The sequence below is a fragment of the Mobula birostris genome, chromosome 11 (genome assembly GCF_030028105.1).
Source record: "Mobula birostris isolate sMobBir1 chromosome 11, sMobBir1.hap1, whole genome shotgun sequence".
Classification (NCBI taxonomy): domain Eukaryota; kingdom Metazoa; phylum Chordata; class Chondrichthyes; order Myliobatiformes; family Myliobatidae; genus Mobula; species Mobula birostris.
In genome coordinates this window covers 19,259,135-19,283,039 of record NC_092380.1, presented here as the reverse complement: position 1 = coordinate 19,283,039, position 23,905 = coordinate 19,259,135, and the positions used below count along the sequence as shown (strand labels likewise).

The following is a 23,905-nucleotide window of genomic DNA, read 5'->3' as shown; positions in this document are numbered from 1 at the left end:
AACCATTAATCTGCCTAGTCCCATCGACCTGCACCCAGACCAAAGTCCCCTCCCATCCATGTACTTATTCCAAATCTCTCTTAAGTGTTGAAATTGACCCCGCTTCCACCACTTGTGTTAGCAGCTCATTCCACCTCTCACCACCCTCGAAATGAAGAAGTTCCCCCTCATGTTGCCCTTTAAAATGTCACCTTTCACCCTTAACCTATGACCTCTATTTGTAGTCTTGCCCAACTCAGTGGAGAAAGGCTGCTTGCATTTACCCTCTCTATAGCTCACATAATTTTGGATCCCAGTAGAACAGCATAAAAACTACATTTCAGAGCCTCAGCCTGCCTGAGGAACAGGTAGGTTCTCTGTTCTCATAGACAAAGGAGATTCTGCAGATGCTGGAAACTGAGCAAGCACACACAAATGCTGGAGGAACTCAGCAAGTCAGCAGCATCTTTGGAGGGAATCTGGGCAAATGCCCTTCATCGGGACTGGAAAGGAACCAGCATAAGAAGTTGGGGGGGGGGGGGGGGAGTACAAAGTGGCAGGTGATAGGTGAGACCAGGTGAGAGGAGGCAATGATTTAAGAAGCTGGGAGATGATAGGTGGAAGTGGTAAAGGGCTGAAGAAGGAGGAATCTGATAGGACTAAGGAATAAAAGGAAGAAGGAGGAGAACCAGTGGAAGGTAATGGTCAGGTCGTGTGGGTAAAGAAGGAGAAGAGAAGGGGTGAGAGGGTAACAGCAGGAGAGTGGATCTTTTACATGCATCTCAACAGAGATAGAAGAGGTGCTCTCAGTCTAACCCCTCATTACTAAGCTGTCATCATTTGTAGTCTGTTAGTTTGAGGTAGCGCATACCCACTTTCCCTGCCTCAGGCACCCAGCTGCGGCAGCTATGTACGCCCCTGACGTGTGCTGTTTTTGCCCAGGGTAAACCTGATCCTGGGCGGAGGTGTGGAGCTCTCGGTTGCCGTGTACAACCTCATCTATGGCGTCAGGAGACCTGGTTCAATCCGCCTCCACCGGGAGAGCAACGAGCCTGTCAAAACCAAAACCCGCTGGTTCAATGGAGAGACTGGCAGCCTGCTGCTGCCCAGTGACACCAAGAAGGCCCAGGTATTGAACTTTTACTTTCTTATTGCATTTGGGGCCTTTTGGCCCAATGGCTCCAAGCAGAACAATCCCTAGTCCCATTGCCCCTCTCCCCTCCTGAATCTTGTTCCCTCTCTCATTGAGAGCATCCTGACAAGTTGCATCTCCTTCTGGTATGGGAGCAGCTGAGCATTGGACTGGAAGTCCCTACAGAGGACTGAGAATGGCTGAGAGGATCACAGGGTCTCTCTATCATCCACTGAGGACATTTATCAGGCGCACTGCATACGTAGGGCCGGTAGTTTTATCAAGGATCCCACCCCTCCATCCAGCATCCTCTTGGACTTTCTACCATCAGGCAGGAGACTCCGATGCTTAAAAACAAGAACGGTCAGGATGGGAAATGGTTTCTTCAATCAGGACATTAGGCTTCTGAACCACATCGCATTTGAAGTGTCACTGGTTAATCCATTCTGTGTCTTACAATATTTAATTTATGCACTTTAGTTTGTTATTTATGCGTGATTCAACCATAGATTTTATTCTTCCTTTTATGTTACTGTGTGTTATGTGTAGTACTGTGCTTTACAGACTGGTTTGGAGAAATGTCTCGTATAAATGTGTATAGTTAAATGACAATGAACTTGACTTGACATGCTTATCAAGTGCCCCTTGATACTTTGACCATTCCCCCTTGAGGGGCAATTAACAGCAGCTAATTAACCTACCAAGCTGCATGTCCTAGGGGTGTGGAGGAAGCCGTTGTGTCCACAGGAGACCCATACAGTTCTTAAGCCTCTCTAAACCTCTTGCCCTTCTTCAAAGTGTCTACATCTTCACCCTGCCCTAACATGGTCTTATGTCGTTCATCTATTTTTTTTGTTGCTTTGTTGAGACTGGTGGCAAACTCCGCAGGAGACCACTGTTTGTGGAGACTGAAGCCTGTGCTTGTGCTTTGAAAATCAGGTGTACGGACAGCGACAGATTGTGATGGAGAAGGAAGAGACGGAGGAGCTGAAGCGGTTTGATAATCCCGGCTTGGTTCTCATTGGCTTCAAGCCATTGTCTCTATTAAAGAAGCATCACCACATCAGGTCACCACAGTTCATTTACCCTGAGGAAGAGCTGATAACAGGTAACCCTCACCTCCAGTTACATCTCCCATTTACCCTGAGGAAGAGCTGATAACACGTAACCCTCACCTCCAGTTACATCACCCGATGTAGGGAGAGCTCTGCACTAATCCTTCAAACAAGGGTAGAATCTGCACCAGTGATACCTGGCCTGGAAATATCGTTGTATGGTGTTGTTTATTTCTGAGCTATGCAATTGAAAGTATTTCTTTTCTTAGTGGGACAAAACTGTTTCCAGGTTGTTTTGTGTCTCTCTGGGAATTGGGATTGATGCTTCCCCAGTGTGAGCCACGTTCATGGTGAATGATTTCCACATCCAGTTTATCTCCTAGTTACAGAATTCCCAGGTGGCATTGTCCTCACAGTTTTCTGAGTCCTGCTATCCCAGAGAGCCTGTTAACCCAGGACAACGGGATTTAATATCAGTCTAGTGTGAAGGCCCAGTAAAGGGGCCTCCATTTTCTGCCGTCAGTGCTTTCAGAGCCACTCCCCCACCCCCCCACACCATCCTGTAATCTCCCCTTCACCTTGCTCAAAACCCCAGCTTCAGCCATCTCTCCTCATTGAAGAATGCACCCTCACCCCATGATCAGAATCAGGTTTAATATCACCGGCATAGGTTGTGAAATTTGTTAACTTTGAGGCAGAGATGATAATAATAATAATAAAGAAAAAAATGTGAATTACATTGTGTGTGTATATGTGTGTGCATATATCTTAGGCATCTGTTAGTCTCGTGAGACCATGGATTTGCGCCTTGGAAGGTTTCATAGAAGACCAGCAGTTGCCCATGCTGCAAGTCTCCCCTCTCCACGCTACCGATGTTATCCAAGGGAAGGGCACTAGGGCCGATACAGCTTGGCACCGGTGCCGTCGCAGAGCAATGTGTGGTTAAGTGCCTTGCTCAAGGACACAACACGCTGCCTCAGCTGAGGTTCGAACTAGCGACCTTCAGATCACTAGACCAACGCCTTAACCACTTGGCCACACGTCAACATATATATATGCATATATATGTGTATATCTATAATAATTAAGTATAGTAGTGCAAAAATAGAAATAAAAAAGGTAGTGGGGTAGGGTTCATGGGTTCAAAGTCCACTCAGAAATCGGATGGCAGAGGGGATGAAGCTGTTCCTGAACATTTGAGTGTGTGCCTTCAGGCTTCTGTACCTCCTTCCTGTAACAATGAGAACAGGGCATGTCTGGGTGATGGGGGTCCTTAATGATAGATGTCACCATTTTGAGGCAATGCTCCTTGAAAATGTCCTGGATACTACAGAGGCTAGTGCCCATGATGGAGCTAAGTTTTCTATACAATAGCCCGCCACCACCCCCGCCCCATACCAGACAGTGATGCAGCCAGCTAGAATGCTCTCCATGGTACATCTGTAGAAATTTGTGGGTGCTCAGGCCAGTCCTCCACGAAAGCTGACTGGGCAATCACCGACTTACTGTCTCAGGCGCCTGACCTCAGCCCTCGGCACTGTCTTTTGTCCGAAGAACCGTTGGAAACATTAGGCTGGTAGCCCCTGGCATTCCTAAAGTGGAAGAGCCCTTGAACTGTACAAAAAACTGAGGGGTGTTAACAGGATTGATGTGGAGAGGATGATTCCTCTTGTGGGAAAAGCTAGAACTAGTGGTCATTGTCTAAAAATAAGATGAGGAGAATTTGGCTCAGGGATGTAAGTCTTTGGGACTCTCTTCCTCCAAGACTGGTCTGAGTATTTTTAAATTCACGGGCAGATAGATACTATAAAATGTTACTGGGGATAGAGTGTGGAGCTGAGGTTCTGGTCTGATCAGCATGAAATGGTGAGGCAGGTTGGAGAGACTGAGTGATCAATTCCTGGTGCATTTGCACGCTTTCCTTCGGATTGCTGACCATCAGAGCTGCAGCCCCAGGGGTCAGAGATGTTAGTGAGCTAAAACTAAAGCAGGAAGTGCTGGAAACACTTCCAGCGCTGGAAGCCCATCAGGCTGCATCTGGGGGCAATAGAAACAGCATCAGCGTCTCCGATTGGAGACCCTGAACTGAAAAGGAGACGAAAGCAGTTGGTGGACCTAGTGTGCCACTGCACTGACCATCTCACACATGACTGAGGACCACTTGAATCTCTGAGCACTCAGGACTTTGAGTCTCATTGTCCTGGTTAAACTTCAAGTTTAACTCTTGTCAAGCAACCTCGGCTGGTCCTCATCTCTAACTGTCCTGGGTCCTAGTGCCCAGCTGTTTGTTACTCTGACTTTTTTTTTGTTGAGATACAGTGTGGAATAGGCTCTTGGAGCCACGCTGCCCAACAATCCCTCAATCTAATGCTAGCCTAATCACGGGACAATTTACGGTGACCAATCAGCCTACCAACTGGTACATCTTTGGTCTGTGGGAGGAAACTGGAGCACCTGGAGAAAACCATGCGGTCATGGGGAGAACATACAAACTCCTTACAGACTGTGGTGGGAACTGAACCCCAATCGCCTGCACTGTAATGTATTGTGCTAACTTTTATCTGTGCTCATGTCCCCAACAGGAAGCACTACTCTGTTCAGCGCGCTACTCACCAAGTGCCTGGAGAGGAACATGTGCGCCATTTGTCGGTACACATCGCGGAGGAACACCCCGCCTCGGTTCGTCGCAATGGTCCCACAAGAGGAACAGCTGGATGATCAGAAAATGCAAACCATGCCTTCAGGTCGGTGATTCTGCACGTGCTTACTGACTGAGGGAATAGGTTTAATGTCAGTCTCTTCACCCCACCTTCATCAAAGGATGTGCACTCTTTAAGTGGCCAGATCTCCACTCACCGAGGCCACGCCTTATGGGTTTTCAGACGCCGCACAAATTCTGAGCACACTCAACGACTGCACATCTGAACATGGTACACACACATACACTCTGATGCACTCACACTCTCTGACGCACTCGCATTCACACTCACACACTTGCATGATGAGTGATTGTAATAGTAAAGCCATTTTGAGAAACAGCAGGTGACAATATGACCCAGGGGGTGACAACATGACCCAGGGATTATGATGCATCCTGAAACATGGGAACTTAAAAAGTTGCTTACTTTGGGATCTGTGCAAGAGGGTAAGAGATGATTTCTCCCCAACCCACCCCCATTACCGGTTCGTGAAAGCTTAAGTATTTAGTATTTTATTCTCTGAGTCCGAAGAAATGTTGGACACGTTAGGCTGGTAGCCCCTGGTGTTCCTAAAGAGAGAGCCTTTGAACTGTACAAAAAACCGGAGGGGTGTTAACAGGATTGATGTGGAGAGGATGATTTCTCTTGTGGGAAAACCTAGAGCTTGTGGTCGTTATCTAAAAATAAGATGAGGAGAAATTGGCTCAGGGCTGTAAGTCTTTGGGACTCCCTTTGTTTTCCTTTGGACTGCTGATCGTCGGAGCTGCAGCCCCAGGGCTCAGAGACGTTAGTGCATTAAAACTAAAGCAGGAAGTGCTGGAAACACTCAGAACATCAGGCTGCATCTGGGGGAATAGAAACAGCGACAGCCTGTCCGATCAGGGACCCTGAACTGAAAAGGAGACGAAAGCAGCTGGTGGAGTTTCTGAGTTATACAGTACAGCAACGGGCCCAAATATTTCCCATTGGCCCACATCCCTCTAAATCTTCCCTATCCATGAATCAGTTCAGATGTCTCTTGAACACGGTAATTGTACCTGCTGCTACCATTTTGTCTGACAGCTCATTCCACATACTGATCATCTTCTGTGTGGAAAAATACTTTTAGATCTTTCCTCTCTCATCTTAAACCTTTGCCCCCTAGTTTTAAATTCCCCTATCCTGGGCTATTCAGTTTATCATTACCCTTCATGATTTTGTATACTCTATACCTCTATAACATCATCTCTCGATCTTCTACACTCCAGGGGAAAAAGTCACAGCTATCCACTCTCTCCTTATAACTCCTACCCTCTGATCCCAGAAATATAGATCTTTTTTGCACACTTTCCTGCTTAATGACATCCTTCCTATAGCTAGGCGACCAGAACTGCCCACACAATACTTTTCTACACCAATGACTTCTACAACTGTAGCATTACGTCCCAACTCTTGTCTCCCAGCAACATGACCTCATTATTTGTCTTTTGCACTATAGTCTTAGACTTTTGCACAGTACTGTATTTGTCAACGTGGAGCGGAGAGTGAGTTTGTAAATCAGGTGGGAGCAAAGAATGTTGGGAATGGTGAGGGAAGGGCGTGGGACAAGTGGCAGAGAAAGAGTGCCAGGGCAGGGGATGGCACAGGTGCAGACACACCCAGCCATGAGACACCAGGCAAGGTCGTTTGTTTATTGATCATTACAGAATGTCTCTCTGGTGCTTCCTGCTCCCTCCCGTCTCCCTTCCCTTTTTCCCCAACCATGATTTCCCCTCTCCCTGCCCTCACACTCTCTTGTCCACGATAGAGACCCATACCAGAATCAGATTTATCATCAATCACATATGACATGAATTTTGTCATGTCATATATATACACATACGCCTAAGACTTTTGCACAGTATTGTATGTCAGTGTCAATAAACCTGATTCTGATTCTGACTCAGTGCCCTAACTAACAAAGGCAAACATGCTAAATGGACCTTGTTAAAGTCTACAGAGACAACAACTACTGCCATGCTCTTGTCAAGCCTCTTCGTTACCTCTTCAAAAAACCTCAGTCAAATTTGTGATCTTTGCATGCACAAACCCATGCCCACTATCCCTATTCAACCCTTGCCTTGGGTTTCAGACACTCACTCTATCCACACTGCTCTACAACTGCAGATAAAAAGACTTGCATTCATGAAATGCCATTCACAACCCAGGGGGTAAACTCAAATGCATTACCCCCAATAACATGCTTTAATTTTGAGCTCCAAACACAGTGGATTCCAGTTAATTGGGACACATCAAGACCAGAACATTTTGGCCCAACTTAAGTGGCTGCCCCAATTAGCTGAAGTTTTGTTGAAATAGTTTAAAAGTGTAAAAAAGACATACTACTGTTTACTTGAGTAACAAATTACGTATTTAAATAAATAAAGAACAAATTGGAACATTACCAATACTACTAGTGGTTGTCCATCATATCCAACGATGACAGGAAACCTGTGCGGGAGAGTTTTTAAAGTGGAAAAGCCATCACACTAGGGCAGGTCCACTCTCTCAACCTCAGAAGTCTGGGTCCAGTGGTACAAGTAGTCGTCACGATTGGGGTCATCCTTGGATGAAATAGATGACCGTGACTACTCCCATGCCCTTTGCTCTCCACGATGCTTTACAGACTCGCCTTTCTGGCCATTGGATCTCGCTGTAGATCTCACCCACCCTGTCTGCTGGAACTGACTTTGCAGGCTAGGACAGGTGTGTCCCTATCTCAATGGGGGTATGAGTTCCGCCAGCTGCCCTCACCTGGTTTAGCCTACCTGTCGAAGCGGTGTACTGGGGTCACATGCAAACAGCTAGTTGGAGCTACAGGTGAGAGCTGAATGTCCGGTGGGGGGCAAAGATAACATTCCAGGGGATTGTCCGTACCTTCAAATTCTTTGTAGTTCCACCTGCTGAAGTAATGAAATTATTTCATTTTTACTCCTGGCTGTTTCTGGCATTTCCAAGCCTTAATGTTTGAAACCACAGTGACCAAAACAGATCTGAGCTGTCTTACTGCTTATTTCTCGCCAGCTATTGATGACAAAAATCACTGCTTTTTGAACACAAACACACACAACTGACGCTATTTAAAAACTGTTTACTCTAAGCAGAGTGTTGTGTGTTTGGCAACAGTCCCCCATCAGTAGCATAGTGTCCCAAATAAATGAAGAGGATGCTGGCTATTTTCTCAATTAGTTTTTGTCCTTTAAGAGTTGTCGCAAATAAGAGGCTCCTCCAATTGATCGATGGCCCAATTAACCAGAATCCACTGCATTCTATAATATTATTAGATAACAAGCTTGCACTAAGCTCACTCAAACAACCATGTGATAGTAAGAGGATTACCTGTTTAGTCAATGATGTTGGCATAGAATATTGGCAAAATATGAAAAATCTGAATGGTGCCCCGATCCTTCTTACCTGCCTCTAAGATGACATCTACTATCGTGCCTCCTCCAGCCATTTACCCTCAGCTTCAAGCCTCATCTGAAACGTGCTGAGGTATTCAAGGGCACAAGGACCATAATGCCCTTCCCACCTGTGAAGGTCAGGGTTTAAAAGAACATAGTAGTTGGGGACATTGCTGCTGGTGTGCAGTCAGGTCCCACCTTTGATCACATTTTTGTGGGACTGTTTGCATTCATTCTAAGGGTGAATTAAGCAACTCGAGTGCTGCCCACATTCTGCGTGCATGACGCGCTTACGCATTCTTGGCGCAATGAAACCTCTCTGCTGCATTTCTTAGGATTCCACCTGATCTTCCTGCCATTTGCCGATGACATCAGGAAGGTCAGTTTTACAGAGAAGGTGGTGGCCAATCGAGATCAGATCGAGAAGATGAAGAGAGTGGTGCAGAAGCTCAGGTTCAAGTACAGGTCAGTGGCAAGTTTGGAAACTAACGTTGTAGCACAGCTGTCCACGTGCCTGTTGTATTACTGAGGGCAGTTGTGTGCTTTGGAACAGGAGCGGGTGAACCTGCAAAACTCACGCTGACCAACAGCTTGCAGTTAGCCAGCTCATTTAACATTGTAAGCTGTTGCAAAGCCCTTGACACAAGGTTATGGATGGAGATACAGGTTGAGTACCCCTTATCTAAAACGCCTGGAGCCGCAAGTGTTTCTGATTTCAGATTTTTTTTCAAATTTTGGAATGTATAATGTGATAGCTTGGGATTGGCATCATTTCCGACTGAATTGATGTGCTAACAGTAAGCTGCCTTACACTTGTTCATCAGACATAGGTACTGATGCAGCCATTCCGTGTGTTAGGTTTTCATCAGCAACGATCTTAGCAAACTCTTCAATTAATTTCTCTGCTGCTCCATGATCAGTAGACCCTTTATCACCACAAATTCTTCAAAAGTGGAGTGCTGTAAATTTCTGCTACCAGCATGCAGAACGTTCACAACTTCCTTCAATTTTCAATTCGTTGTGATGGATCTTTGCTTGTTTCCTGATCAGCATACCGTTAAGCGGCATGTTCACTCTGACACTGATGAATCCACTCTATCAGTAGACGATCGAGATCTTCACTTTTCTCTTTACGCAGTATTTTCCTATTTGTCATTAACTTCTGTTCATTACATATGTGAGGTCACTTCTCAGAACTGTGTGGTGCGCAGAGACCTGCTCATTGCCTGGGAGCCTTCCCAGAGCCTTGGGAATTTCCATTTATGACGTCATGTCAGCACTCAAAACTTGGGATTTTGGAATTTCGAATAAGGGGTACCCAGCCTGTATTAGGATAGGTGGGTGAAGGAATGGTTAATGGAATAGACACAACTCAAAGGAGCAAAGTTGAAAATCAAGTTTATTGACATATACAAGTGTACAGGTGCAATGAAAAACTTACCTGGAGCAGCATCACAGTTGCATAGCATCGAATAAGCAGCATTCACAAGAAAAACGTCAATTATACACGACGTTTACAAGAAAGAACACAATTAGATCTAAAAGTCCAATTTGGTTTGGTGGTCATAGTGTGGCTAGACTATCAGTTGGTTCAAGAATCAGATGGTTGAAGGAAAGCAGCTGTTGTTGAACCTGGTGGTGTCGGACTTCAGGGTTCTGTACCTTCTGCCTGATAGTAGATGGCACGCACCACACGGTGGGGATCTTTGATAATGGATGTTACCTGAAGGCACACACTCAGCGATTCAGGAACAGCTTCTTCCCCTCTGCCGTCCGATTCCTAAATGGACATTGAATTTTTTGAAAATATATATTATTTCTGTTTTTGCACGATTTTTAATTTATTCAATATACATAAACTGTAATTGATTTACTTATTTATTACTTTTATATATTTTTTCCTCTATATTATGTATTGCATTGAACTGCTGCTGCAGAGTTAACACATTTCACCACACATGCCTGTGATAATAAACTTGATTCTGACCTTCCAGAGGCAACACCTCCTGCAGATATTACTGATGGTAGGGAGGGATATGCCTGTAATGTATTGTGTAGAGTCCGCTAGGCTTTCTTTTTGCATTATTGAGCATTAAATTGTTGAACCAGTTAACAGTATATCTGTAGAAATTTGTTAGTGTTCGACAACAAGCTGAACCTACCTCACCTCCTAAGAAAGTAAAGATGCTGATGCACTTATGAAACTTAAGAAGCGAGTTCTAAAGGTTAAGACCCAATCTTAGCTGCAGTGGTGAGAGATTCACTGGAGCTCTCTCGCTGTTCAAATTATACATGACTGGACGTAGCTATGTCTGCCACATGACAGCTGTTGCCAGGTTTTGTAGTTTCTGAATGGTCTGATGGCTTCTGGTGGCAGTGATCATAATTCACACTGATCAGGTAAATGTTTCCTGTTGCATATTGATACTGATTTTGCCTGTTGTAATATTAAGGGCAAAGACGTGGTCTGTGTTTTGAGCTCCTATTTTCATCTGAGCCGGGGAAGATTCCCTCATCTTCTCTTTTCCCCATTGAGAATAATAAATCACAGAAGGTGGCCATTGGGCCCATCACACCTGTTCTTCCAATCACTAAGCTCATGTCAAATATATTACCTCACTATCACTCAAAACCTCCGTAAGACATGGGAGCTGAATTAGGCTATTTGGCCCATCAAGTCTACTCCACCATTCACGACTGACTTTATTATCCCTCAACAGCATTCTCCAGCCTCCTCCCCATAAACTTTTGAAACCTTTTCTAATCAGGATTCTGTCAACCTCCGCTTTAAATATACCCAAATGACTTGGCCTCCATGGCTGTCTGTGGGAATGAATTCCACAGATTCACCACCCTCTGGCTTAAGAAATCCCTCCTTATTTCTTTTCTAAAAGGATGTCTTTGTATTCTGAGACTCTGTCCTCTGGTGCTAGACTCTCCCACTATTGGAAACATCCTTTCCATGTCCACTCTATCTACGCCTTTCAATATTCAGTGAGATTCCGTCCCCTCCCCCATTCTTTTAAACTCCAGCCAGTACGGGCCCAGAGCCATCAAATGCACTCGCAAACACAAATCTCAGCACTCATCCTCTTTAGCGAATTCCAAAGCTTTATCACAGTGGGTGAAGGCATTCTTTCTCAATTCAGACCCAAGTGGCTGCCCTGCCCTCTTGTGAACACGGCTCTAGACACCCTCAGGCAAGGGAGGCATTGTATCTACATCCACCTTGCTGAGCCCTGCAAGAATCTTACATATTTCAATGAGATTTCTACTCATTCTTCTTAATCCTAGAGGGTAAAGGCCATTCCTGTGCTTAATCTCTCCTGACATGACAAACCTTCATCCCAAGAATCAATCAAGAGATTCCCTGGGTTATCCCTCTTCTTCCCGGGGTATTGGTAGATGAATAGATGTGGGTCAAAACCAGGGAGAGCTCAGCCAGTCTTGTTCCATCAACCTGAGGGGGTCAGTGGGTTCACAGCATCAGATGGTCGGTCAAGCGACTGAAGCCTGATTGGAACCTCTCATTCAGGGGCTCGAGTGCAGCAGCTGACACCACAGTGCCATTCCCCCGATCTACTGACCGCCACTGATCCAACACCCACCTGTTCTGTCTGTGGGATCTTTCTATGTATAAAATGCTTCCTGTCGCTGACAGTCGATGTAGTTCAGGGTGTTTGGACCGAGAGTGTCACGAGAGGGAAAGAAGAGACCTTTCTACTGAGTTGGTCGGATAATTGTCAGTGATTATACAGCTTCGCTTTCTCCCTGGCTGATTCATGTCACAACCTGACAGGCCTTGCACTGACCTGAGATGCCAAACTTGGATTGCACTGCAGAAACAGGCGAGGCAAACCAGAGGCAGCCACCCCCCTCCGGCAGCATCTCCTTAAAGAAAGGGTGACAGTTTGTGTTCTGTCTGCAGGCCCGAGAGCTTTGAGAACCCTGTGATTCAGAAGCACTTCCGCAATCTGGAGGCACTGGCGCTCGATTTCGAGGAACCAGAAGAAATGGAGGACCTGACACGTGAGTTGTTGAGCTCCTAGCGGGAGGAGTTATACATGACACTGCAGGAGCAGACCAAGCACACTAAATCTATCAGTCTGATTTAGGGTTAGCTAGGTATTCGGCCCATTAGCCACTATTCTAGCTACTGACGGGTGTTCCTTGTGGGTGGGCTATCTGATTTGGATGGCAAGATGGAGATACGTCTCCACCAAAGGAAGTGTAAGGAATTCCTTCCCCATATTGGCCTGCAGAGTCACCCTTGGGCAAGGTGTAGCACCTACTTCCCACCCCAACCAGGGTCATGTGAAGCCATGGAAGCAGGTGGTGGATGGTCATATGAGCAGCTGGTGCATATCACAAGTCCTGGTTATGTGACCACTGATACCAGGTGGATAATCTTTGAAGAATATTGATAACGGCTGGGGTCACCTGCCTTGTAAATATACCGCCAGGAAGAATGGCAAACCACTTCTGTAGAACAATTTGGTAAGCACCATCATGGTCATGGGACTGTGAACACCCACCTCATACAAAACGGCATGTGATAATGATGTCATACAACATGGCACATGATGATGATGTATCCGGATAGTGGGTGAGGACTGGAAACGTAAACACGAGGAATTCTGCAGATGCTGGAAATTCAAGCAACACACGTCAAAGTTGCTGGTGAACGCAGCAGGCCAGGCAGCATCTCTAGGAAGAGGTACAGTCGAGGTTTCAAGCCAAGACCCTTCGTCAGGACTAACTGAAGGAAGAGCTAGTAAGAGATTTGAAAGTGGGAGGGGGAGATCCAAAATGATAGGAGAAGACAGGAGGGGGAGGGATGGAGCTAAGAGCTGGACAGGTGATTGGCAAAAGGGATATGAGAGGATACTGGAACAGGAGGCCTCGGGAGAAAGAAAAGGGGGAGGGGGGAAGCCCAGAGGATGGGCAAGGGGTATAGTCAGAGGGACAGAGGGAGAAAAAGGAGAGTGAGAGAAAGAATGTGTGTATATAAATAAATAACGGATGGGGTACCAGGGGGAGGTGGGGCATTAGCAGAAGTTAGAGAAGTCAATGTTCATGCCATCAGGTTGGAGGCTACCCAGACAGAATATAAGGTGTTGTTCCTCCAACCTGAGTGTGGCTTCATCTTTACAGTAGAGGAGGCCGTGGATAGACATGTCAGAATGGGAATGGGACGTGGTTTTGGTTCTGTGTGGGTAAATAGATGCTGCCAAGCAAACTGAGCTTGTGGTTATCTACAGAAGGATAAAATTCTAACAGCCCAAGAGCAAATTGATATCCTTCCTTGTATCCTATAATAAACTATCATGTATTATCCATCTGCCTTCCCCCCCTCCCCCCAGTTAGTTGTTGTGTGATCCTGCAGCCGTGGGAAAGCCTCCTGCCCGGTGAACCTGCACAGCTTGTCTTCTCTTGCACTTTGGTTGTTTGTCAGTCTTTGTCTGTTTATTTACAGTTATTGTACAATTGTTTTGTTTTCCTTGTAAATGCCTGCAGGAAAATGAATCTGAATTTAGTATATGGTAATACATACATACTTCGATCTTTAGAAAAATACTTTAAACTTTGAATAACCTGTCTCCATCATTTCAGCAAGCTTTTCTCCCAACCATGCCTGAGTCACCCAGCTCAGGGTGGGATGGGGTAGATGTTCTGGTCCTCAGCAAAGTGCACTGTGTATAATTGGAACAAAACCCTGTCTGTTACTCTTCCAGTGCCAAAGAACAATGTGATAGATGAGAGAATCGGCCAGCTGGCTGAGGAATTCACGAGTCTGGTCTATCCTCCTGACTACAACCCCAACGCAAAGGGCCATCAGAAGAGGAGGCTGGGTGAGTTTCCACAGAATGAATATGCTGGGCTGTAGTTTAGAACGGGAGCGCACACACAAGGAAGACCCCTGACAACTGACAAGTGCCTCTCGCTATCTGAGCACTGCCAGACCGTTAGCTGCTCTTACAACATGGGAACTGTGATGGCCAATCAGTGCACAGCAGGATCCCACCAGCACCAGGTACTGACCAGCGATATCAGCTGAGGATAGATATTGGCCCACAGCCCTGCTTCTCTTCAGATGCTTTGGGATCATCTGACAGAAGAATTAGGGTGTTGGCTAATTGTCACATCTGACAGATGAGGGACCCGGGGGATAACTTTTCTCACAGAGGATGGTGGGTATACGGAATGGGACTTGCTCATGTAGGCAGTCTGGACAGCATGGATGAGATGGGCGGAAAGACCTCTCTCCAAGCTGTATAACTCTTGTGATTCTGTACATGTGAATTGGCACAGTATTGGGTTGCAGTAGTAAAGTCAAGGGCTATGCAGTAGGGTAATTCCAGGCAGTTTCTAGAGTAGGTTACATGGTGGGCCGAGGGCCTGTAATGTGCTGTAGATTTTTATGTTCCATGTTCTAGTAGGGCCGTGTGAACATATGAATTGGGCTCCGTAGCAGGCCACTCGGCCCTTCGGGCTTGCTGCGTCCTTCCGTAACCCATAGTGTCACAGTGGAAGACCAGCCAAAGGCCAACCCTGAGAGAGACGAGTCTGTGATCCTGTAACCCAGGAGGAAGCACATCATCCAAAAATGTTGAAACTATCTTGCACTCTGACCCAGTGCAGGGGGTCGTGTACCACCTCCCAGCAGCAGATTTCTCCCGTCGTTTGAGTGGTGTCGGTGAGGAGGCGGTGATTTTACTCATCGCACAGCTTTCCTCCATTTCCAGTATTCAAAGTCAAAAGTCAAGTTTACTGTCATATGCACAGACTTACATCAGCATTGCAGATACATAGAATCAGAGACACAACATTCACAAGAAAAACATAAATTATACAAAAATTATAATGAAAGAACACAATTAGAATTGAAAAAAGAAGCAAGCCCCATTGTAGTGCAAAGTGGTTGTATATTGAGATAGTGAATGGGTTTGTGCAGGTTGGTTCAAGAACCGAGTGGTTGAAGGGAAATAGCTGCCTTAAACTTGGTGAAATGGGACTTGAGACTTTTGTACCTCCCGCTCCGTGGTAGCTGCAAGAGAACGGAATGGCCCAGATGATGGAGATCTTTGATGATAGATGCTGCTTTCTTGAGGCAACACCTACAAGAAATGTTGCCTCAGGAGGGTAACATCTATCATCAAAGATGGTAGATGGAGAGGAGGGAAGTGCCCGTGATGAACTGGGCAGAATCCACTGCCCTCTGCAGTTTCTTGTGTTCCTGTGCACTTGAACTGCTGTACCAGACCATGATGCCACCAGTCAGGCTACATTCAATAACACAACTGTAGAAGTAGAAGGAATAATGAATCAGCACAGGGTCTGCGTGTGGGATGGCCGTGTTCCTAATGCCGAAAGCATGACTCAGGTGCATCCACTGCAACAGGAAAATTATGATTCATTTCATTGAAGTTGGGTAAACTGGCTGAGCTGTCTACCACCAGGGGTCACAGAATCAGAACAAAAAGGTCAGCTACGTGGGGCTGAGAGGAACAGAAGTCTCCACCGGGGGCGGTGGGGAGGTGAATATTTGGAACGGACTCCCCCCAGGTTGTGAAGGCTGGCACACTGAGTTCATGCAAAACAAAGATGTAGAGATTTCTCATGACTAAGGGAATGTTGGGCACGTGGCCAAGTGGTTAAGGCATTCGTCCAGTTAGCTCAAGGTCGCTAGTTCGAGCCTCAGCTGTGGCAGCGTGTTTGTGCCCTTGAGCAAGGCACTTAACCACACATTGCTCTAGTGTCTGTGTGAGGAGTGGCGCTCCACATAGACTTCCAATCTGCGCCTTGTAAGGCATGAAAATGCCCGATGCAGGTCTCTCATGGTCTGAGTCGACATTCCCTCCCTCCCCCTCCCAAGGGAATGAAGGGAGATGGGGATTCTGCTGAGGCGAGGATGAGGTAGAAGATTAGCAAGTTCAAAAGGGGATGTTCTAGTCCTGCGCCTAATCCTTATGCCACAAATCTCTGCTGGAAGGACTTTGTCGAGCGGCATCTGCGGCAGGAATGGAATTGTTGACATCTCAGGATGCAACACCGCATAAGGATCCGGTGCACGGTTTGTTACTGGAACGTCAACAATTCCTTTCCCTCCACAGATGCTACTCGACCCAGTAAGTCCCTCCAGCAGATCGCTGCCCCAGACTCCAGCATCTGTGTCTTCCGACCCTCACGTCCTGTTACCTCTGTTTCCCGTGATCAGACGACTCAGCTGGCAGAGCGGAGAAGAAGGCAAAGGTGGAGGTGTCGCTGGGGGAGGACGAGATCAGGCAGCACCTGCAGAGCGGGACTCTGGGCAAGTTAACCGTGCCCGTGCTGAAGGAGGTCTGCAAACAGTATGGACTGAAGGGCAGCAAGAAGCAGGAGTTATTGGACGCCATCTCCAACTACTTCAGCAAGCACTGAGGGCTGAGGTGCTCACCACCCAGGCCTGTCCAAGCAGCACCCAGAAGGCTGGACAGACACACAGTGACCCACAGATCCGTTCACCTAGGCCCCCGGCTCCACTCCAAGAACAACTCACAGGCTATTTTTGTACGTTTTGTATTTTTCACATTTATTCTGGAGTTTGCTTTGCAAAACTACTTGTAACCAATAAAACATGTTTTGAAAGTCATTTTTTGCCCTATTTGTACATGGGTAAGGAAATCCTTGGATGGCTCACAATGAACTGGAATTAGGCACTTTACAGTCAATACAATGAAATTCGGCTGATTTTTGGACAGCCATGGTTCTAGTCTGGGGCATTGGTTTAATGTGTGTCTTTTGTAACTGCATATCACCATGGCCATGTGGACCATGTACTGTTCAGGAGAGGGGTAGCAAAACCTAGCACTGTGGAAAAGAAGGTAAAGGTAATTTAACAAAGCTAAAGGTAATGATGAAGTGCTGTGTTGTGGCTTGTGTGGCTGTTTCAGCTGCTACAGTGAAAGAAGATTTTTTTTTAAACTGCAGATGCTGGAAATCTGAAACAAACAGAAAATGCTGGAGAAACGCAGCATCTGTGGAGAGAGAGACAGGCAATATTTCAGAATCGGGTTTACTATCACTGACAGAAGTCATGAAATTTGTTGTTTCGTGGCAGCAGTACAGTGCAAGACATTAAAAGTTACTGTGGTGTTCATGGTCTGCTAACAAACCTTAGGCAGAGGGCTCCTATACCTCATCCCTATAGTAGTAATGAGAAAATATGTGGTGGGACAAGTAGTGTTGAGGAAGCAGGGGAGGACTTAGACAGATTAGGAGAATAGGCAAAAAAGTGGCAGATGGAATACAGTGTCAGAAAATATATAGTCATGCACTTTGGTAGAAAAGGTAAGTGGAGACTACTTCCTAAACATGAAGCAAATTCTCAGAAGTCAGAGGTGCAAAGGGACTTGGAAGTCCTCGTGCAGGATTCCCTAAAGGTTAACTTGCAGGTTGAGTCGGTGATGAGGAAGGCAGATACGATGTTAGCATTCATTTTGAAAGGATTTAGGGTATAAAAACGAGGATGCCGAGGCTTTATAAGGCACTGGTGAGGCCTCAAGAGGCCGAGATAGAGTGGATATGGAGAGGATGTTTCCTATAGTGGGGGAGTCTAGGACCAGAGGACATGGCCTCAGAATAGAGGGACATCCATTTAGAATGGAGAGGAGGAATTTCTTCAGCCAGAGGGTGGTGAATCTATGGAATTCATTGCCACAACCGGCTGCAGAAGCCAGGTCATTGAGTGTATATAAAGAAGTGGTTGATAGATTATTAATAAGTCAGAGTGTGAAGGGTTACAGGGAGAAGGCAGGAGAATGGGGTTGAGAGGAAATGGATCAGCCACGATGGAATAGTGCAGCAGACTAAATGGGCCAAAAGTCCTAATTCTGCTACAGTGTTTTATGGTCTTATGATATCCTGGAGAGTTTGGGTAATGAGAGTGTATGGCCTCAGAAATAAGAAGGGGGGATCCACTTTGAGGGAATTATTTTATAGACCTCTCATTAGCAGGGATTATGTAGGCAGATAGCAGAAGGTGTAAGAACAATAGAGTCAGAGAGAGGTATAGCACAGAAGCCTTTGGCCCATCTGATCCCAGCCCATTTTTCCAGCTAGTGCAGATCCCTCTACAAGCCATGATAGCCTTGCTTGCTGTCCACTACATCCCTAATCTTGGCATCATCCACAAATTTGCTGGTCCAGTTAACCACATTATCATCCAGATCGTCAATTATAGATAACAAACAACAAAGGACCCAGCACCGATCCCCCATCTGTTTTAGCTCTACACCTGGATTACCATTTTGATCTTCCAGAGGACCAACTTTGTCCCTTGCAATACCTTTGCTCTTAACATATCTGTAGAATTCCTTGGGATTCTCTTTCACCTTGTCTGCTCGGGAAACCTCATGCCTTCTTTTAGCCCTCCTGATTTCACTCAGGTGTTCTCTTGCATTTCTTATACTCCATAAGCATCTTATTTCTCCTTTGCTACCTATGCCTGATATGCACCTGCTTACTTTCCTTAACCAGAGCCTCAGTATCTCTCCGAAACCAAGGTACCCTACACTTGTTACCTTTTTACCTTTTATTCTGACAGGCACATACAAACTTTGTACATTCAAAATTTCCCTTTTGCATGCCTCCCACTTACCAAGTATGTCTTTGGCAGAAAATAATCTGTCCCAATCCACACTTGCTAGATCATTTCTGATACCATCAAAATTGGCCTTTCTCCAATTTAGAATCTCATCCCGCGGACTAGACCTATCCCTTTGCATACTTACTTTGAAACTAATGGCATTGTGGTCACTGGATGCAAAATGTTCCCATACAAAAACTTCTGTCACCCGCCCTGTCTCATTCCCTAATAGCAGATCCAGTATCACACACGCTCTCATTGGGACATCTATGTACTGATAAAGGAAACTTTCCTGAACACATTTGACAAACTCTATCCTATCCAGTCCTTTTACAGAATGGGATTCCCCGTCAATATGTGAAAAATTAAAATTGCCTACTGTAACAACTTCATGTTTCTTGTAGCAGTCTGTGATCTCTTTACAAATTTGTTCCTCTAAGTCCCTAGGTCTGTTGGGTGGTCTGTAATATAGTCCCATTATATGTGGTCATACCTTTCTTATAGGTTATAATAGTGGAAGGAGGGATGGAAGAGGCTCACGAGAGAAAGGACTTGAAGTACCAGCCCTTACTGCAGGAGTGTAAAAACAAGGGATGGCAGGCATGGTTGCTCCCTGTGGAGTTCGGCTGCAGAGGTTTCCCAGCCAAATCAGCATGGCGGTTGTTGTCAGATCTGGGCCTGGACGAAAGGAACAAAAAACAAGCCGCTCGTATGATGGGGGAAGAGGCAGAACGAGCCTCTTGTTGGATTTGGAGTAGGCGAGAGGAGGGGAGCTGGAAGCCAGGAGCAGATGGGCAGTGATTTGGCCACCACTGCCGGCCCACCAACTGGAGAGTGTCGTGGTTAAGGGTCGAAACACTCTGTGAAGCTTGAGAACCACCTGATGACATCTGCTCCTGGCTGAAGGCTACGGTTACCTTATAAGGGAACTGGAGAATGCACCCTAGCAGGTGTATGTAACAAGTGGGGGGGTGGGGTTAATTACCCCAGTATTGGCTGGGGTTGCAGTAATGCAAGGGGTTTAGGTGGGGCTTTTTAAAGCCATATGTAGAGGGTCTCATTAGGGAGAGTGGTGTACTAGAACTTATTTTTAAGGAAGGAGGATAGCTACGAGGCCGACGTGCCCGTGGAGGGACCCTTTCAGAACAGTGACCACAGTTCAGTAAGCTTCATGGAGGAAGACAAAGTTGGTCCTGGAGAAAGGTCCCTGAAGTGGAGAAGCATGTGCAAATCTGTACATAGAGTGGGAGCAGCTGCAGGAGGGGAAAACAACATCTGATAACTGGGAGGTGTTTAAAGGTGAGATAGTGATAGCTGTAAGGGTAAGGAGCAAAGATGTTAAGATGACAGAACCTTGGGTCATTATAATAAACCATGGAGGTTTAAATTGAATTGATTTTATTACTCACGTCCTTCATATACATGAGGAGTAAACATCTTTACATCTCCATTCAAATGTGCAATTATAGTAATTTATAATAAATGTTATTTACAACAGGATAGTTAATATACAAATACAGTTGCGTAGAGTCAGTCTATCGTATCTGTTGTGACTATCTTGAACAAGAAATGCGAAGGGAATCGCAGAAATCAAAAATGTACTGAAAAGTTAGAACGGAGATCGCAACACAGCCACCGTACGCGGCACCACGATCAGGATGAAGGTAAAAAGGTGTATGGCAGGTATGGGAACATAGTATCAAATGAGTTACTTTCACAGGGATGTAAGAGAGAATTAGACGGGCAAACTGGCCCATAATATGCCAAGTAGGATTAAGGAGAACAGGGTACCAAAGGTTACATGACAGACACACCTGTTCTTTCAAGATAACTGAAGCCTGTCCCGACCGAGATACATCCTAACTTGTCAGGAGCACATCACTGACCAGGATGAGAAATGACCCTATTGACATTTAAAAGTTTCTTATAGGACTTGAAAGACTGGGAGGGTCTTTCCGTTCAATGGGTGAGGCCTGAACCTGAAGGTACAGTTTTAAAGTGTACTTCAAAGTAACTCAAGATAGCGCTGATCTGCTGTCTCCATTGAGTTTTTTTTAGGTTTGTAAGGGTGGTTTGGGAACAATGAGGGGAGTTAAGGGTCGGGTTAGGGTTAGGGAAATTAGAGGACTGTCTGGAGTCCAAGCCATTTCTCTGTTCAAAGGCCAGTGGTGAGGGTATGGTTGGATGTCAGCAGACAGTGAACGTGGCTTCGAGGCCTGGAGTTCGGGCCCTCATCCAGAATCGTCACTCATCATCTTCTTCAGTTCCTGGGTCGATCAGAAGTCCAGATCGAGGCCTGAAATCCGACCGCAGGTGCGGATGGAGGCCCGGAGGTCCGGCTGGAGACCCAAAGGCCGCCCAGAGGTCCGGCTGGAGACCCGAAAGCCAACCGGAGGTCCAGAAGTCGAGACCCAGTGACCGGAGACCGAGCCTGCAAGTCTTTGGAAATCTGCCAGGGAGGTTGGGGCCTAGTGCCTGCTGGAGGCTGGAAGCTGAAGACAGCCTGTCCCGTGCTAGAGGACTGTGTATGTGCGTTGGGAGTGAGAGTAGAACGCGGCTTGTTTCGCTGTTGTCGCTTGCTACGTTCTGCTTTATTTTGGTGCTCCGTGCTCTTTAGCCGAGCACTATGGGCACAGTCGGCACCAGAACGTGGGCTGCCCCAGCACCTCCTTGACTGTGTTGGTTGTTAACACAAATGACACATTTCACTGTTTGTTTTGATGTACTATACGTAGGATAAATAAATCTGAATCAGAAAGTGAGGCATTCCCCATTTAAGAGTGATTTGTGAAGGCAGTGCTCTTCTCATGAAATTATTAATAATTGTAATTCTAGAGTCATACAGCAGGAAAACAGGCCATTCGGCCCACCAAGTCTCTGCTGACTCTCAGTCACCCACCTACACTGACCCTATTTTATTCTCCCCACATTTCCCCCAATTCCCCCACTCCCCACTCTGATTCTGCCCCACAGATACACGCGAGGTCAATTTACAGCAACCAATTAACCTACTGACGATGTGGGAGGAAACGGGAGCGTCTGAAAGTAACTCACATAGTCACAGGGAGAACATGCGAACTCCACATGGACAGTGCACAAGGTCAGGATTGAACCCAATTCTCTGAAATTGTGAAGCAGCAGCTCTACGCGCTACATTTCCCCAGCCCTCAGTTTTTTTTTGTGTTCACTCACCTTCTTCTCCCAAGTTTTAATCTTATTGATAGACATCGCAGTTCATTTTAGCCAGTTTCTTCAGAGGATCAGAGGTGGATAGCGTCAGCAACTTTAAATTCCTCGGTGTTATCATCTCAAAGAACCTGTCATGGGCCCAGCACGTAAGTACAATATCAAGGAAAGCACAGCAGTGCCTCTGCTTCCTTAGGAGTTTGTGAAGATTCAATATGACATCTAAAACTTTGTCGAACTTCTATGGATGCGTAGTGGCTAGTGTAGTGACTGGAAGCATTAAAACACCAAAGCCCTTGAATGGAAAATCCTACAAAAAGTAGAGATATGGCCTGCCGAAGGGTTTTGGCCCAAAACGTCAGCTGTACTATTTTCCTGGATGCTGCCTGGTCTGTTGAGTTCCTCCAGCATTTTGTGTGTGTTGTTTTGGATTTCCAGCATCAGCAGGTTTTCTCTTGTTAGAGATATGGCCCAGTCCATCATGGGTAAAGCCCTCCCCAATATTGAGTACGTCTACACAGAACGTTGTGGCAGGAAAGCAGCATCCATCATCAGGGACACTCACCACCCAGGTCATGTTTTGCTGCCATCAGGAAGAAGGTACAGGAGCCTCAGGACTCAACACCACCAGGTTCAGGAACAGTTATTAACCCTCAGCCATTAGGCTCTTGAACGAAAGAGGATAACTTCACTCTACTTCACCAGTCCCATCACTGACCTGTTCCCACAACCAATGGGCTCACTTTCAAGGACTCTTCATCTCATGGTCTTGATATTTATGCTTATTTATTTATTATTATTGTTACTTCTTTATTTGTGTATTTGCACAGTGTTGTCTTTTCCACACTGGTCGAACACCCAAGTTGGTGTGGTCTTTCATTGATTCTATTATGGTTAATTTTTCTATTATTGAGTTTGCCCACAAGAAAATTAATCTCAGCGTTGTAATACGTACTTTGATAATAAATTTCTTTGAACTTTGAACTACTTTGAAATTATTTCTGACAACTTGATGCATTTAAATTTTACAGAAGGGAGATAAAAAGTTGAAATTATTCCTGTGTTGTTATTCTTTTGCATTTTTCTTGAATGCACACAGTTTCTCTGTTCCCACAGCTCAGCTGGATAAAAGGAACGTCGAGTTCAGCTCAGAGTTACATTGCAGCTTTTATTCTAGCTGTTCCCGTCCCCAAGTATAACACTGTCGATTGTGTTTCAGAAATTCATCTTCCCCTTGCCTCTTAATCAAAGTAAAATTCGATCTGACTTGTAACGCAGCTGAAGAATGTTAATTTTATATAATTATTTTTATTTCTTCAGTTCAATATGAAGCTGCTGACGGCAAAATACCCCAGCAGTTTCCTCCTCCAGGGATATGGGAGGTGACTGGAGTATCCACGGTAAACCCACACAGCATCCCGATAGAGTAGATTTGGCGAGGACGTTTCCTGTGGTGGGGGGAGTCTAGGGCCGGGGGCACTGCCCCAGAACAGAGGGACGTCCATTTATGAGGGAGAATTTCTTTAGCCAGAGAGTGGTGAATCTGTGGAACCCGTTGCCACAGGTGGCTGTGGAAGCCAAGTCAGTGGGTATATTTAAGGTTGATAGGTTCTTGATTAGTCAGGGCGTGAAGGGATACGGGGAGAAGACAGATTGGGGTTGAGAGGGAAATTGATCAGCCATGATGAAATGGCGGAGCAGACTCGATTGGCCTAATTCTGCTCCTGTATCTTATCTCACAGGGAGAATATGGAGACTGCAGATAGCACCAGAGGTGAAGATTGAATCTGGGTCTCCAGAGCTGT

The 23,905-nt window shown here is 45.9% G+C and overlaps 1 protein-coding gene across 1 annotated transcript in view; it reads left to right on the top strand.

The window, feature by feature from the left end:
- Window positions 1–16,919, top strand: part of xrcc6 (X-ray repair complementing defective repair in Chinese hamster cells 6) — a 30,828-nt gene extending 13,909 nt beyond the window's left edge. Inside the window, exons 7-13 of the mRNA XM_072271844.1 lie at window positions 922–1,108; window positions 2,051–2,219; window positions 4,749–4,910; window positions 8,623–8,752; window positions 12,216–12,316; window positions 14,023–14,139; window positions 16,506–16,919. Coding sequence (XP_072127945.1) covers window positions 922–1,108; window positions 2,051–2,219; window positions 4,749–4,910; window positions 8,623–8,752; window positions 12,216–12,316; window positions 14,023–14,139; window positions 16,506–16,708 — 1,069 coding nt within the window. The 3' untranslated portion in view covers window positions 16,709–16,919. The remainder of the gene's footprint in view (window positions 1–921; window positions 1,109–2,050; window positions 2,220–4,748; window positions 4,911–8,622; window positions 8,753–12,215; window positions 12,317–14,022; window positions 14,140–16,505) is intronic.
- The last annotated feature ends 6,986 nt before the right edge of the window (window positions 16,920–23,905 follow it).